General features: G+C 64.8%; 3 protein-coding genes across 26 annotated transcripts; 1 reads left to right on the top strand and 2 right to left on the bottom strand.

The window, feature by feature from the left end:
* Positions 1-221: 221 nt before the first annotated feature.
* C24H19orf25 (chromosome 24 C19orf25 homolog) lies at positions 222-2,366 on the bottom strand. 4 transcript variants are annotated; one of them, XM_072845942.1, is made up of 3 exons: positions 2,290-2,366; positions 1,512-1,684; positions 222-1,413 (listed from the first exon to the last, which is right to left on the bottom strand). In XM_072845942.1, exons 2-3 carry the CDS (start codon positions 1,657-1,659, stop codon positions 1,217-1,219), a joined length of 345 nt encoding a protein of 114 aa, XP_072702043.1. In that variant the 5' UTR covers positions 1,660-1,684; positions 2,290-2,366; the 3' UTR covers positions 222-1,216. The 4 variants fall into 4 exon arrangements, with proteins under 4 accessions (XP_072702043.1, XP_072702042.1, XP_072702045.1 ...); XM_072845941.1 differs by having other exon boundaries at positions 2,274-2,342; XM_072845944.1 differs by lacking the exon at positions 2,290-2,366 and adding an exon at positions 2,196-2,234.
* Positions 2,367-2,518: 152 nt separating this feature from the next.
* REEP6 (receptor accessory protein 6) lies at positions 2,519-7,570 on the bottom strand. Of its 2 annotated transcripts, XM_072845940.1 has the most exons (5): positions 7,385-7,566; positions 4,546-4,639; positions 4,136-4,274; positions 3,419-3,587; positions 2,519-2,671 (listed from the first exon to the last, which is right to left on the bottom strand). In XM_072845940.1, exons 1-5 carry the CDS (start codon positions 7,497-7,499, stop codon positions 2,622-2,624), a joined length of 567 nt encoding a protein of 188 aa, XP_072702041.1. In that variant the 5' UTR covers positions 7,500-7,566; the 3' UTR covers positions 2,519-2,621. The 2 variants fall into 2 exon arrangements, with proteins under 2 accessions (XP_072702041.1, XP_072702040.1); XM_072845939.1 differs by lacking the exon at positions 2,519-2,671 and having other exon boundaries at positions 3,312-3,587; positions 7,385-7,570.
* PCSK4 (proprotein convertase subtilisin/kexin type 4) lies at positions 4,185-14,106 on the top strand. Of its 20 annotated transcripts, none has more exons than XM_072845931.1 (16): positions 4,185-4,323; positions 4,472-7,245; positions 8,420-8,524; positions 8,631-8,726; positions 8,884-9,012; positions 9,678-9,754; positions 9,889-9,977; positions 10,502-10,674; positions 10,753-10,965; positions 11,208-11,308; positions 11,672-11,775; positions 11,951-12,068; positions 12,297-12,476; positions 12,743-12,904; positions 13,146-13,363; positions 13,452-14,106. In XM_072845931.1, exons 2-16 carry the CDS (start codon positions 7,201-7,203, stop codon positions 13,829-13,831), a joined length of 2,190 nt encoding a protein of 729 aa, XP_072702032.1. In that variant the 5' UTR covers positions 4,185-4,323; positions 4,472-7,200; the 3' UTR covers positions 13,832-14,106. The 20 variants fall into 20 exon arrangements, 17 of the variants coding, with proteins under 17 accessions (XP_072702032.1, XP_072702033.1, XP_072702025.1 ...); XR_012039636.1 differs by lacking the exon at positions 4,185-4,323 and having other exon boundaries at positions 5,458-5,923; positions 6,391-6,714; positions 12,780-12,904; positions 13,170-13,363; positions 13,452-13,593; XR_012039634.1 differs by lacking the exon at positions 4,185-4,323 and having other exon boundaries at positions 5,458-5,923; positions 6,391-6,714; positions 12,780-12,904; positions 13,452-13,593.
* The last annotated feature ends 219 nt before the right edge of the window (positions 14,107-14,325 follow it).

Genomic DNA, 14,325 nt, shown 5'->3' with positions numbered 1-14,325 from the left:
GCGCTCCACGCCGAGCCAGCGCAGAGGCAGGTCACGTGTGAAAGCGGTGCACGGACCCCCGCTAAGGGGGGCAGGAAGGGGAAGAGGCACCCGTGGGGCAGAGCCAAGACCGAGGGGAGGGGGGGGGTGGAAAACCACCCGCAGCGACCCCGGTGCCCCCTGGGGTTTGACTTTGACCTCACCCCCCGCTCCGCAAGCGACACGGGACAGAAAGTCGCATCGTCAGTTCTCCGAGAAGGGGTTTTTAATGAGATTTGCGACAATCCCCGGTGCCGGGGCGACCCGTTCCCAGCACCTTCATCAGCAGGACAGGATAACTGCGCTCCCGTCACCGTCACCGCGGGGCCATCAGCCCCAGCCCCCCAAACAGGCTGCAAAAGCAGACCCCCGCCACCCGCGGTCCCTCAGCGCTTCGCTTTGGAGGACGGGGCAGGGCTGGCTTTGCTCGCTGCCGAGCGGGATATTCTCAGGCTGTCCACGAGCCTGTCGAAGAAGAACTCGGTCTGGTACTCCAGCTCGATGAGGTGCTGCAGGAAGCGGGGCACCTCGGCTTTCTTCACGCCCACGTACACGGGGATCATCTTGGTCCCGCAGCAGTGGATGATGTGGTACAGGTTCCACTGGGAAACACGCTGGCACCAGGGGTCACCCAGGGACTTGGCGGAGAGGAGGAGGATGGCCACCCGGCTGGCCTCGATGACCTCGATGGCGGTCAGGACGACGGACGTCCCGGCCACTTGGTCCTGGTGCTCTGCGTAGCCCCGAAAACCCTCTTCCCTCAAGCGTTCCGAGATGCGGGAGGCGATGTGGTCGTCCTCGGGGCAGTACCAGATGGAGTAGTCATAGGTGAAGCTGCGGCGCGAGGGCGCGGATGACATTGCCGCCCACCGGGGCGGAGGCATCGAGTTCACGGGCAACAGGGACCGAAGGCCGCACCGGGAACCTCACCGCCGCGGCCCGACGGCCCCTTCCCGGCACGGGTCCCACCACTCCCTGGGGAAAGGTCAGGCAGCGCGGGGCGGCCCCTCCCCTCTCGCGCACCGGTGAGGCGCCGGCAGCGCCAGATCCTCCGGTAAATCAAACGCAATCGGTTCTGCTTCCAATTCGGGCAAGCGAAACCGCAACCGCGGGGCGTCCCGAGGCGCCCGCCGCAGTCCAGGGCGCCCGCGGAGAAGAGTCCCGAGCGCCAACGCCGCCGGGACGGAGGCTGCCGGCCTCAGAAGGCCTTCTGCCTCATTTCCGAAATGCCGCGCTCCAGCGCCGCTCCCGCTCGCCGCAGCTCCTCGCGCCGCTCCCGCAGCCGCTCCCGGGCCTCCTGCAGCCGCTGGTTCATCTCCACGTAGGAGCGGCTCTGCCGGTACAGCCGCTCCCGCTCCTCTGCCGCGGCCTCCTGCCCGGCGGGGCCGGGGGAGCCTGGCGGGGGGCAGAGGAGACGGGGGGGGGGGCTCAGCGGGGGCTGGCGGAGCTCCCCACCCCCCCTCTCCTCGCTCTCCCCCACCCCGGGGACTCACCTGGGGAGGGGCCGTGGTCCCGGCGGGGCTCCGCGGAGAGGAGGAAGACGGGGTCGGCCGGGTGGGTGCCCCGCACGTCGGCCAGGATCTGCTCCGCGCTGGGGGGCTCAGGGCGGGTGGGCAGCACCCGCTTGGCCTTGGAGCTCATCACGGGGCGGCCTCATGCACAGGGGCTGGGGGGGGGTGAGGGGCTGCCCCCACCCCCCGACAGACAGACAGACCGACACCCCCCCCGCGCTGCCCTTTGGACGGACACACAGACCTGCCCCCTGCCCTGTCCCTCCCGGATAGACGGACAGACAAACAGACCCCTTCGCTGCTCCCCCCACCCCCGGACAGACCGACTTCCCCCTCCCACCCTCATAGACAGACAGACCCCTCGCTGCCCCAGGACGGACAGATCCCCTCCTTGCCCCCCCAGACAGACAGACAGACACCCCCCGCCCCTGGGGGAGACAGACAGACAGACAGACACCCCCCACACGCCTTGTCCACCCCAGGACAGACAGACAGCGGCCCGCCGCGTCCCCAGGACAGACAGAGGCTCCTCCCTCTCCCCGGGACAGACACCCCCCGCCCCCCAGGACAGACAGACAGACACACACCAACCCCAGGACAGACAGACAAAGTCACCCCCTGCCCCCAGCACAGACAAACCGGCCCCCTCCGCCCCCCAGGACAGACAGACAGGCAGGCAGGCAGATCCCCTCCGCTACTCCGGACGGACAGACGGACAGACACCGCCTCCACCACACTCCTCACCCGCCACGCTCCTCACCCGCCACGCTCCTCCCGGCCACCGTAGCGCCACCGCCCCGCCCCGTGACTCACCTCCGCCACGCCCCCGGAAACACGTCATCTCGGCGCGGTTCCCCACCTCCCTTCCCCAGGCCCCGCCCTTTCTCTTAAAGGCACCGCCCCCCCCGCTCTTAAAGGAGCCGCGCAGCCCGTAGGGAGCACACGGGAGAGGTTCGCGGAGCACCGGGGACCCCCCCGGGGGTTTATTGGGGGCAGCAGCGGTGGGGCCTGGGCCTGGGCCCAGGCCCAGGCCCAGGCCCAGGCCCGTGGTGCCGGTGCTGGTGCCGGTACCGGGGTCGCCAGAGGCCCCTCTCACTTGCTCTTCTCCGCTTCCTGCACCAGGTTCAGGGCTGCTCTGGAGGCTGCAGGAGACAACGTGGATGCTGTTAGGGCCCATCCCCGGAGCAGCGGCCACCCAGCCGGTGGCCCGGCAACGAGCCCGTCCCGGCCATGTTGGCACCATCCCGTTCCCTCCCTCGCCCGCTGCGGCACAGGCCGAGGAACGCACAGACACGGCGGGACCGAAGGAGGACGCACGGCTTGGGGGGGGTCTGGCTACGGAGAAAGAGGAGGGAAAGCGCCTGCTCTACCCACGCCAAGGGAGAAAGGGACGGTTGCGCGTGAGCCACGCCGGTGTCCGCAAGAGCAGGAGCTCGGTTTGGCCGGCGCCGAGGTGGCCGCAGCCGTCCGCAAGATTCGGCCAAGCGGCTGGTGGTAGCGGCGAGGCGATTCACGCAGAACGGCCCCTTCTCCCTTCAGCGGCAGCGAGAACCGCGGCTTTTACATACGGACAAGCTGAGCTGCGGTGCCACCTCGGCCGCCAGCCGGGCTCTGCTGCTGACCAGAGTCCGCAGGACTGGACCGCGAGGTGCAAAGAGAAGAGAGAGAATTACAGAGGGGGGAGAGCGAGCGCCCCGCTCGGCTCCTGCCGCCGCGGGGGGACGGGGCCGTGGCTGTGAGAGCACGGCCCGCGGTCACCGAGAGACGGCCGCTTGCCGGTACTTAAAACGAGAGCTGCCCGTGTCCCAGCGGAGCCGGGCCGTGCTCCAGGGAAAACCGCCCGCCCTGGGCACGGAGCAGGACAGCGGGGACCGGGGGACCCGCGTTACCTTCTCGGGTGACGCTGGATGCCGCGTCCAGGGCTTTGGTGCTGAGGTTGCCCAGCACGTTGTCCACGGTCTGGTGGTGCTTGAGGAAGCAGGGCCGGATGACGTTCTGGTAGAGCACCTGCGACCCGTTCCAGGACACGGGGGCCATGCACCACACCAGGAACAGGCACTGCGGGGAGGAGAGATGCTCAGAGCTGGAAGATGGCAGGGCAGGCAGGGGCTGAGCGAGGTGCCCCCCAGAAGGGGGGCAGCGACGGGGCAGCCGCCGAGCTGCTCCAGTGCCCCCCAGCCTGGCCCAAAGGCAGCTTCCCGAGGCTGGAGCTCGCTGGAGGCACCAGGACCTCAGCAGGGAGCTCCACGATGGACTGTGGCCCCACCACGGCCGCCACCGCCCTACTAACGGGGCAGAGCCCACCACGCTCGGGTCCTCCAAGTTCAGCCATCAGGCGAGAACCTTGGGGAGGTTTAGACTGGATATTAGGAAATTTTACTTCACTGAAAGGGTTATCAAGCACTGGAACAGGCTGCCCAGGGCAGTGGTGGAGTCGCCATCCCTGGAGGGATTTAAAAGCCGTTTGGATGAGGTGCTTAGGGACATGGTGTAGTGGTGGGCTTGGCGGTGTTAGGTTTACGGTTGGACTCGATGATCTTAAAGGGCTTTTCCAACCTATGCGATTCTGTGACTCTGGCACCGGCAGCCCCCAGTGAAGCCGTTACCTTCCCAGCGTAGTAGAACGGGAACCAGTAGAGGAAGGTGTCGGAGAAGAACTCGGCTACGCTGAAGACGCCGTACACCACCCAGTACGTCAGCCACGTGGTGTCATCCTCCTTGCTGGAGCTCTCGATGGCTTTGATGCTGCGGCAGGAGAGGGGAAGGGCACTGCTGCTGCAGCCCTGCTGCCAGGGTGGGCACCTCCTTCCCCGAGTCCTCCAAACCCTGGAGCAAACCACCCTACCGGGTGCTGCTGCCCCAAGCTGGGACCGTGCCAGGTCCTAGTGTTTTCAGGAAGGTCTCAAGAGCTTCCCGACCATAACCGCCTGTTTGTTTACCAGGGAGACCCTCTGCTAAGGGCAGGGAACGCTCTCCAGATGCTGCAGGGAGGCTAGGCCGGGACATCGGTACTTACGAGACGTACGCGGGGTAGGCGAAGCCGATGAGGTTGCAGAGCAGCGAGGCGCCATAGCCGAACACGAGGTACAGCCCCAGGAACGCCGCAGAACCTGCCGGGGGGGACGGAGAGGACGGTCACCTACCTGCCGACACCGAGATAGCGAGGAGAGACCCTGGCTCGGTCCGCTGAGCAGGTTTCTCATCCCAGTAGTGAAGAAGAGGCGCATGCTGGGACCCTCCAGTTGGGAATAACGACCACCCCCAGTTAATTCCAGTACGACCCTCCACACACCGGATCACTGAGGTGCTCAACAGGCTGCTCGCACAGCCGCGCGGAGCCACGGCACGTGGCAGAGTCTGTCGTGGAGTGCAGGCGCTCGCTCGTCCCCGAGGGGATTTGCATGCCGCGATCTGGTCCCGTCACCGTTTGTCCCTTCCCTGGCCTGGAAGGGACTTTACCACAACAAACTCGTAGCGCTTTCGGCCCGTCACCAGCTGGACGCTGGCCAAGGCTGCAGAGACGTCAGAAGCGGAGGCTTTTAACACACACCTACAGTCCAAAGCTAAGGGACTGAGCTTCTCCTTCGCACGCAGGGCTCGGAGCCAGTTAGCATTTTGATAACGACTGCTCAAGGACAAGCCCTGCTCCCAGAGCCTGCGTCTCCTTCCTGCTCCCTGTACGCATCCCCTGCACGTCCTTGTGCTGAGCAGCCGCTGTTCATTCAGGATTCAGCCCCCTGAGAACCAGCAACCCAATCCCGCTTCCCTGTTATTAAATTAAATCATTAAAATTAAATGTAAGTCATGGCTTTGGTCATTTGAGGCCTGCCCAGCCCTCAGACGCTTGCAGGAGGCTGGATCAGCGGAGCTGGGAGAGTCGGCGGATGGGGGCAGCCGGGGCAAGGAGCCCTTGCTGCTGAAACCACGGCCACAGCAAAGAGCCCTCGCTCAGACGCGGGCTCAGAGGGCAGGGAGATGCCGGCACCCAGCAGCTCCCTCCCAGCCTGCCCGAGGCAGCCGAAACACAGACCCCGAAGGGGCAGCGGGCAGGAAAGCAGCTCAGGAACACGCAGAGCCGGAGTCGAGGGCATTTACTGTCGCAGCCCAGCAGCGTCTCCCCTACCCTGCGTACAAAATCCTCCATCAGCGTAAGCGCCTTGCCCTGCAGCGGGCAGGAAAGCCAGGACTTAACCTGTCTGTGCCAGGGAATTAGAGGAAAGCTCGGAGGATGGATTATCCCCGCTCTGCTCACTGCAGCATTTCTGCGCCTTGCTTTGGCCCCCCGGTGCGGCTCCGGGCACGAACGGGGCTTCGGGTCTTTCCCAGGAGACGGGCAGGAGCAACGCGGCTTTGGAGCAATCACAACCCTCCCTTCAAGGAAAACTAGCAGGCAGGTTCAGGCAGCGCTGGGTTTCGTTCCCCCAAAAGAGCCTTAGAAGGGATTTCACGGGTTTAGCCCCCAGAGAAATTTATGTAACAGCAAAAAACCAAGCGAAAGGTTTCACTTACAAAGAGCTGCTGAGGGGGGCGGCCGGAGCCGTCCCACGGTGCCTGTCCCGGCAAGGAGGGCGAGCAGCCAGCGTGACGGCCAGCCCGGCTGGCCCCGTGCCTTGGGAAGGGGACACCGTCCTCCTCCGGCATGATTTTTTAACCAGCCGAAGCCACCGCATGGCTGACGTGGCTGTGCTGCCCAGAGGCCAGGCAAGATGGGCTCCAGACTGCAGTAGTGGGTCACTACTGGCTCCAGAGACGCAGAACCGACGCTGCTGGGTTCAAACACAAATTGGGAATTGCTCCAGAGCCAGGGAGGCGGGGAAATTGGGTAATTTTAGTTTAGCAGCAGCTTCTCCTTTCCAGACAGGGACTGAGAACGGGGGACCATCGCTCTTTGGTGGAAGCGGTGCCTCTGCTCTTCCCCTACCCCCAAAAGTCCATCGCACCCGAGCACGACCAAAGCCCCGGGACCGTTTTGCTCGGAAGACACCCGACCGCCACACACCACGTCCAAACACAACCTGCTCACAGCGGCACGTGCCCGTTCACGGACCCCTTTCCTCCTCGGAGCGGGAAAACGAGCCCTGCAGCGGGTGAAGGGCCAGGGACTCGCGCCCAGTGGGCAACCGGGAAACCCCAGGCCCCTCTTGGGAGGTTTTATATAAAATACCGAATCGGAGCACGCGGACAGGCAAGTCGTAAATTGGCAGAGGGTGGCACGGGGCTCGGAGCCGCCGCGAGGACAGAGGAGAGGGGTCACGTCACGCCGGGAGGACGCTCCCCGGGGAGATGCCAGCTGGTTTCTCATTAACGAGCAAACAGGATCTGGTTAACGGCCGGACCTGTGCCCTCCCGCCGGGCGGGGAGGCGAGCCCTGCGGGACCGGGGGACACGGGGACCAGCGCTCCCATCCCCAGCACCCCGTCGGACCCGCCGTGTTTTGGGGGCTTGCTCATCAGCGAGCGGGGGGGGACCCCCCTCCGGCAGGACCAGGCTTCTCGGGGGTCTTGAGGGCCCGGCCCAGACCTCCGACACGCAGACCCCGCGGGTTTGGGGGTGCGCCTCGCCTCGGGCTGGCCCGCGGGATTTCGCACCTGCCGAAGGCGACGGTGGACGGCACGGCCGCCCCCCAGGCAGCCCCCGGCCCCGCTCCGTGAGCGCACCCAGCAGCCCCCAAATGGGGGGGCCCTGCCCGACACCCCCCGCAGAGCCCAGAGACACGGTGAGGGGCTGCCAGGGCACCCCACGAAGGAGGAGACCTCCCCCAAACGGGAGGGGAGCGGGCAGCGGAGCCCAGGAGCCGGAGCCGGGGGGGGGGGGACCGGGGAAGGGGAGGGGGGGTCCGGGGGTGCCGGTCGCACCTGTGGCCAGGTAGAGCCGCCGGACGCCGGTGCGGGCCTCCAGGCGACCCAGCAGGTCACCGAGCGGCCCGGGGCGATCGAGGAGACGCTGCAGCCGCTGTGGCACCGTGCCCATGGCTGCGGCCCCGGCCCCGGCCCCGGCCCGAACCCCCCCGGCGCCTCCGCCGCCTCCCGCCGCCCCGGGCCAATGCGGCGGCGGGGCGGGGCCGGGAGGGGCGGGGCGGGGGCGGGGGGGGCGGGGCCTAGCTGGGAGGGGCGGGGCCTGGCCGGGAGGGGCGGAGCGGCGTTGTCGCCATGGCAACACCCGCTCAACGCCCGCGGCCTCAATGGCGGCGCGGCCGAGGCCGAGGCCGGCGCTGGGGCCGGGGCTGTTCCCGGGGCTGCTGGTGCTGGTGGTCGCCGCCGCCGCCCCACCGGGCCCCGCCGAGCCCCGCGTCTACCTGAGCAGCTGGGCCGTGCGGGTGGCGGCAGGGCCGTGGGAGGCCGGGGGCCTGGCCCGCAGGCACGGCCTGCTCTGCCTGGGCCAGGTGAGGCCTGGTCGGTTCCCGCGGGCCCACCCGCTGCTGCGAGGAGGGTGATGGGGCAGGCAGGGGCCAGGGCAAGGCCGGCACCTCCCGTCCACACCCCCTCATCCCACCCAGTGTCCCCCTTCGCTCGTCCTCTTCTGCTCATCCCCGACCACTTGTCCCCGCCATGTGTCCCACAGCGGGACACTGGTTTAATTTTAACATAGGGCATTCGATCGTTCCCTCTAGTTCTTTTAAACCATCGGATACGGATGAAAGCATAAGGGTTGGAGGTTGCTAATGGCCTCTGTGCGTGCACGGGTGAGCGAGGAAACCTGAAGGGCAGACACAAACCTTCCCCGGGCGCCTGCTCTCTCTCTGAAGGGTGCTCTCTGCTTGTCCCGCCACGTACAACTCGCACTAAACGCATCTTTCTGATCTCTGCGGCCCACACAGAGCTGGCACAGGCATCCCCAGCCCGGCTGCTTGTCTAGAAACGATCTCTTACAACAGCTCTTTCCACCTGCAGGTGATGGAGGGAGAGCCTTATTATCATTTCAAACACCGCGGCACCAGGCAGAAAGCCTTAAGCAGACACTGGGGCTGGAATATGCGCCTGACAAAAGAGCCAAAGGTAGGGAGGAGGCGGTTGCAGGGACCGAGGCTACCGCATGCCCCGGCTACCGCATGCCGTGCTGGGCAGGCTCTGCCTGACACCGACAACGCTGCTTCCCACCCAGGTCCTCTGGTTTGAGCAGCAAACCGTAAAGAAGCGCACGAAGAGAAGCGTCAGCGTGGTGCCAACAGATCCCTGGTTCCATAAACAGTGGTACATGGTGAGATTCTGCCACTCTCTCTTCTAATCCTCGAGCAAATCACCTCCCCGACGCGTAAACAGGACTAATGCTGACAGCGATGAGGCAGCAGAAGAGTCCTTGAAGGTCACCCGCAGCCTGCTGCCCAGGGGCTGATCAAATTTAATCTGTTTTCCAGAACAATGACATCGATCCCGATCTAAACATCCTCACTGCTTGGAGCAAAGGGTACACCGGGCTGGGGGTCGTGCTGACCGTCCTGGATGATGGGATCGAGAAGGACCATCCGGAGCTGTCGGCCAACTACGTAACTACGATGGGCTGAGTGGGGCGGGCGGCAGGAACCTGTTCCTTCAGGGCGTGTTGTCTCCAGGGGAGGGTGGGAGCTGGTGCCTTCATCCCACCTGTGGGACTTTGCAATGGGAACTCAGCCTCTCCGTGGCTGGATCAAAAGGTTTGGTGTCTCCCGCAGTGAATTTTCACATCAAGGAAATGTTAGAACTTGTACACGCTCAAGCCCCCAAATTAGATGTAATTACAGCAAGCTGCAAAGCCAGTAAAGCTGGTAAACCCTCACGTGCTCCGAGAGCCGAGAGGAAAGGATAGGTAAATCTTAGTTGTTGTTTATAACAACATCGTTTCAGTGGTTTGAAGTTCTGTCCTAACCGCAGCCGGTGAGGATCACCCTCGGGTGACTTGCCATGCCGTGCTTTCTCACTGAACGTGAGCCTGGGTACGATGAAGCAGTACAGCGATGTGCAAAGCTATGCTCCTTTAGCGAAACCCCTTTTCCAACAACTCCCCACGCAGTTGCTGGGTGCAAAGGGACCCCCCCCTGCCCTCTCCTGCTCCGCGAGCAGGGCAGGCAGGGCAATCCATGCTGCCAGGCACCGGGCGAAGCGCCAGGTGTCGAGCTGTCACAACCCACACCGAAAAGCAGTTTGCTCATGCCGGTGCCTCTTTTTGCAATAGGACCCCCTGGCAAGTTACGACTTCAACAGCAACGACCCTGATCCCCAGCCCAGGTACACCACCAGGGATGAGAACCGGTGAGTTTTGCCGGCTGGTCGTCCAGGCAAATCTCTTCCCTGTGCTGGGTGCTTTATCCCTCCGGGGGCTGAGGCTGTCCCAGGCCCCTTCACCCCTCGCTGAGGACGGCTCACAGGCTCTCTCTGCCCCTCAGGCACGGGACACGCTGTGCGGGAGAAGTGGCGGCTGCAGCCAACAACCGAATCTGCGGAGCAGGCGTTGCGTACAATGCCAAAGTCGGAGGTGAGCCATTGTTCCGGCGTGCTGGTAGGATGGGAGTCACGAATGAGCTCCGGCACCCTGGGGGTACGCGTGGCCCCAGGCGGGGCTGCTCTGGTGGGATCCGAAGGCTTGCAGGGGGTAGAGGGTGCTGCGGTGTTACCACACACCCGGCTATGGTGCGGGGCTCGGTGCTCCCTGGGGGTTTAACACCCACCACGACACGGGGCTCCAGCAGGCAGCACCGGCACCGTGCAGGCTCAGGCTCCCCTGCGGAAGCAAGTGTGGCAAGTGGGGTTAAAAGCTGGGAGAATTTGCTGGGCTTAATTGCAAAGGGCTTAACGAGGAGCTTTGAGGTCACAACAGCGGCCACACAGACCTGCGGGAGCCTGAGCTCCTTAGGACAGCACGGTGCGAAGGCGCTCAAGGCAACTGGGGGGTGAAGCGGGGGCCGGCGAGATGCCGCTCTCCCACCCACCCGGAGCCAGCGTAGCCTCCCGAGTGCTGCCGCCTCTCGGACACTGCCGCTCCTTGTCCTGGCCCTGCAGGTGTGCGGATGCTGGACGGTCCCATCACGGACATGGTGGAGGCTCAGTCCCTCAGCCTGCGCCCCCAGCACATCCACATCTACAGCGCCAGCTGGGGCCCCGAGGATGACGGGAAGACTGTGGATGGGCCAGGCGTGCTGGCCGCGGAGGCCTTCTACAGAGGGGTCACCAAAGTAAGCTCGGCGCTGGCCTCGGGGACCTCGTTGGCACGAGGACTCCTGGCTCATCCCCCTTTGCCTCCCCGCTGCCAGGGACGGGGTGGCCTCGGCTCCATCTTCATCTGGGCCTCCGGCAACGGCGGGCTCAACTACGACAACTGCAACTGTGACGGCTACGCCAACAGCATCTACACCCTGTCGGTGGGCAGCGTCCTGGCAGGCGGCCAGAGGCCCTGGTACGGCGAGGGCTGCTCCGCCATCCTCACCACCACCTACAGCAGCAGGACCACGAGCGAGGTGCAGATCGTGAGTGCCGTGCCGGCTCTGCCGGAGCAGCGACCCTTGGGCAGATGCTGGTTCCCAGCACAGAGCGGGCTCATCCGAGCCCTCCTTACCTGGGGAGGGAGAGGGAGGCTTTATTAAAGTGTCTGCATTAGACCCCAAAAAGCATGAAGGGACCCATTTACTGAAGTTACCCAACTCCAGCCAGCCCCGCGCTCTGCTCCAGCAGCAGACAACGGTGCCGAGACCCTCCCTATTCCCCCCAGGTGACCACCGACCTGCACCACCGCTGCACCGACAAGCACACGGGCACCTCCGCCTCGGCCCCGCTGGCTGCCGGAATGATCGCCCTCGCGCTGGAGGCCAAGTAGGTGCCATGCGGCAGCAGGACAGTCCCCAGGGAGCGCCTGGTGACTTGCCAGGGCTCTGCAGGGACAAGGAAGAGGGACTTTGCTAGCAGGGAGGTTTGGGGGTGCGGAGCTGAGGTCTCTCCGGACTCTGGTGGGGCAGCCTCTTCTCCCAGAACGCTGCAGGAGAGCAGCCAGAGGCAGGAGGAGAGTTGTCCTCTGGAGGTCTCTGTTGCTCCTATTTTGGCAGTGAAGGAGGTTGTCGGGGGGACCGGCTTGGACCCAAATAACGTACCCACGTCAGAAGTTAGAAGAGCCAAATCTCACCCTCAAAAGCTAACCCAAAGCAGAGACTTCTGTCCCCAAGTCCTCCTTGTTTCTAGCCCAGCACTGACATGGCGTGACCTGCAGCATCTCGTCATCAGGACCTCCAAGCCTGCTCACCTGCAGGCAGAAGACTGGGCCGTGAACGGGGTCGGACGCAAGGGTGAGTGCAGGGCTCAGCCGCTGCCTGCCCTGCCTGCTCCTGCTTCCCTCCCCCGGCTGCGGGGAGACACGCTGCCCCTCAAACTCCTGCCAGCAGGCTTGGGGCAGGAGCTCCCCACGCCCTCTCAGTGCAGAGGGGCTCACATGTCCTCTCCTGGGTGGCATCTGCTTTTCAGTGAGCCACCACTATGGCTACGGGCTCCTGGACGCTGGTCTGCTGGTGGAGATGGCCAAGGCATGGGCAGGAACTCAGCCTCAGCGGAGGTGTTCGGTCAAGACTCTTCACGCCCCCCGGTACGGATGATATCCCTGGGGTCCGAGCTCACACGAACTCACACAGGGACTTTCATGTAGCCAAGTTGTGCTGTGCCCATTGCAGGAACCAGCGATGCTTCCCAGAAAGTGGCCTGTGCTGCACAGCTTCTTGCTGTAACCACAGGGCTGTGCTTAGAGGTCGTGGCAGAGGGCAGGATGCCCTTGGAGGAGGAAGAGATGCCCTCACCTCTGTCTTGTACTTGGTAGGAACATCGGCTCCAAGCTCACCATCTCTACAGACATCTCCTCCTGCTCGGGGAGGACCAAGCGCATCCGCTCGCTGGAGCACGTCCAGGTCCAGCTCTCTCTGAGCTACAGCCGCAGGGGGGACCTGGTGATCGCTCTGACCAGCCCGATGGGGACCACGTCCACGCTGGTGACCGTGCGGTAAGGGCGCTCTGCGAGCTCACAGGGAAGACATTGCAATGAGACTTACCAGCTGCTGGGGAGCAGAGGAGACGACTCCTCTCTCAGCCTCTCCTGGGGCCAGGAGACTCTCCCCCACACTGAAGCGGCTGCTTCTGGTCCCCACGGGGAACAGGCTCACTGTGCCCAAGGCTCCTCTGTGACCGCTGCCACGTCTTAGCAATGCCCGATTGTACCAAGCACCCGGTGACTCTAGGGCCTCCTTGGGCTGCATCCCTCCCCTCCAGCCCCTGGGCGGTCACTCCCGGCCCTCCTCTCCTCCAGCCCATACGACACCAGCCAGCAGGGCTACAAGGACTGGACCTTCATGTCCACACACTTCTGGGACGAGAACCCCAACGGGACCTGGACGCTCCGGCTAGAGAACAAGGGCGATGCCTACAACACAGGTGGGTGTCCAGGGCCCCGGGGGAGCGAACCCCATTCACCGAGGTCACCCAGCGCCCAAGTTTTCTTGCCTCTTCTTTCCTCCTCTTTGATTAGCAACTTGTTGGCTTGTCCTCTTCCTGCTCCTCCTGGGCACGGGGTCTGGCCAGAGCCCTCTTTTTCTGCAGGGCCACGTTTGTTTTGAGGGCCAGCACACAGCCAGGAAGGGGTGGCAATGGCTTGCTCTCCTCCATGTGGCCCCAGAGCTTCCAGCCCCACATCCACCAGCTTGCAGATCCCCCACCCTGGAGGATGGGAACGCAGCTGCCATCAGCACCGAGTCCTGTCCCTCCTGCCCCCAGGTCTGCTGGCCAGCTTCATCCTGCACCTCCACGGCACAGACGAGGACATGACGGCCAGGCGCTTTGCAGCCTCTGCCGTGGACGAGTGCATCAGGCGGGATGCGCAGGGAGCGTGCGAGGGTGAGTCTTTGGGCAGGAGGGGACGGTGCTCTCGGGCCCAGGTTCACCTCGGTCCCGTGGCCCGGCTCACGCCACCGTCCCTCCGCAGAGTGCGGCAGCTCTTTGTACGCCTACCAGCGCTCCTGCCTGTCCTACTGCCCTCCGCGCTACTACGGCCGTACCCAGAGAGCCGCCGCCACGAACGCAGCCCACGTCTGTGCCAGCTGCCACCCCTCCTGCTACACGTGCCAGGGCGCTTCGGCCAACAACTGCACGGCCTGTCCCCCCACCTGCACCTTTGATGAGCTCGCCCACTCCTGCTCCCCTCTGCAGGGCTTCCCCCCCAAGGAGGGGCTGCAGAGGGACTTTCTCCCTGTCCTCATCTGCGGGGGCCTGATCCTCTCAGCCATCCTCTATGTCACATACCGTGTGGCCTTTTGCATCGTGAAAGGTAGCTCCTGCTGTCCCCGGGCTGGAAGGACAGTGTGACACCAGCCTGGACACAGGCAGCTGGATCCCAGCCTGGGACAGAGCTGCCCTCACCCGGCTTCCAAAATAAACTGGTCGTTGCCTTTCTGGATCGCCCTCTCTGAAAGGCGACTTCCCTTCCCAACAGCGCCTGGGCTGATCCCACCCGCTGTCCATCTCCGGGCACGGGCAGGGACACGGGTGGTGGCTTCCCTCCCCGCCTGGCTTGTCCCCCCACATCCCCCGGGGACCCCAGCCGTGCCGGGGGGCCCAGCCTGGCACGCTGCTGCAAAGCGGCTATTTCCAGCAGGGCCGGGCCGCGGGGCTGGGAGCCCTGTGCCCTTTCCCAGGCACTGAGGGCCATGGGGAGGAGGAGATGTGACTTCTCTCCAAACAGCTGCACCCGAGTGGCCACAGCCAGCTCCTCCAGCACGAGCTTCGCAGCGAGCCCACGCGGCTTTTGGCAGAGCGGAGGCAGCCGGACTCCGAACCGCTGCTCGGGATGGACAGTCTGG

The sequence above is a fragment of the Ciconia boyciana genome, chromosome 24 (assembly GCF_034638445.1).
Source record: "Ciconia boyciana chromosome 24, ASM3463844v1, whole genome shotgun sequence".
Lineage (NCBI taxonomy): Eukaryota > Metazoa > Chordata > Aves > Ciconiiformes > Ciconiidae > Ciconia > Ciconia boyciana.
This window is presented reverse-complemented; position numbering and strand designations above follow the sequence as displayed.

What these genes read in the sequence shown, in the direction of transcription:
- C24H19orf25 (XM_072845942.1), bottom strand. Translation starts at nt 1,659, where the DNA reads ATGAGCTCCAAGGCCAAGCGGGTGCTGCCCACCCGCCCTGAGCCCCCC. An exon ending in GGACCACGGCCCCTCCCCAG is followed by an intron (nt 1,414 to 1,511) that starts GTGAGTCCCCGG and finishes GCCCCCCGCCAG; the next exon opens with GCTCCCCCGGCCCCGCCGGG.
- PCSK4 (XM_072845931.1), top strand. Translation starts at nt 7,201, where the DNA reads ATGGGGGGGCCCTGCCCGACACCCCCCGCAGAGCCCAGAGACACG. An exon ending in TCTACAGAGGGGTCACCAAA is followed by an intron (nt 10,675 to 10,752) that starts GTAAGCTCGGCG and finishes CCCCGCTGCCAG; the next exon opens with GGACGGGGTGGCCTCGGCTC. An exon ending in AAGACTCTTCACGCCCCCCG is followed by an intron (nt 12,069 to 12,296) that starts GTACGGATGATA and finishes TGTACTTGGTAG; the next exon opens with GAACATCGGCTCCAAGCTCA.
- REEP6 (XM_072845939.1), bottom strand. Translation starts at nt 7,499, where the DNA reads ATGGGCACGGTGCCACAGCGGCTGCAGCGTCTCCTCGATCGCCCCGGG. An exon ending in GCGGCTCTACCTGGCCACAG is followed by an intron (nt 4,640 to 7,384) that starts GTGCGACCGGCA and finishes CCCCCCCGGCAG; the next exon opens with GTTCTGCGGCGTTCCTGGGG. An exon ending in GCCTACCCCGCGTACGTCTC is followed by an intron (nt 4,275 to 4,545) that starts GTAAGTACCGAT and finishes CTCCTGCCGCAG; the next exon opens with CATCAAAGCCATCGAGAGCT.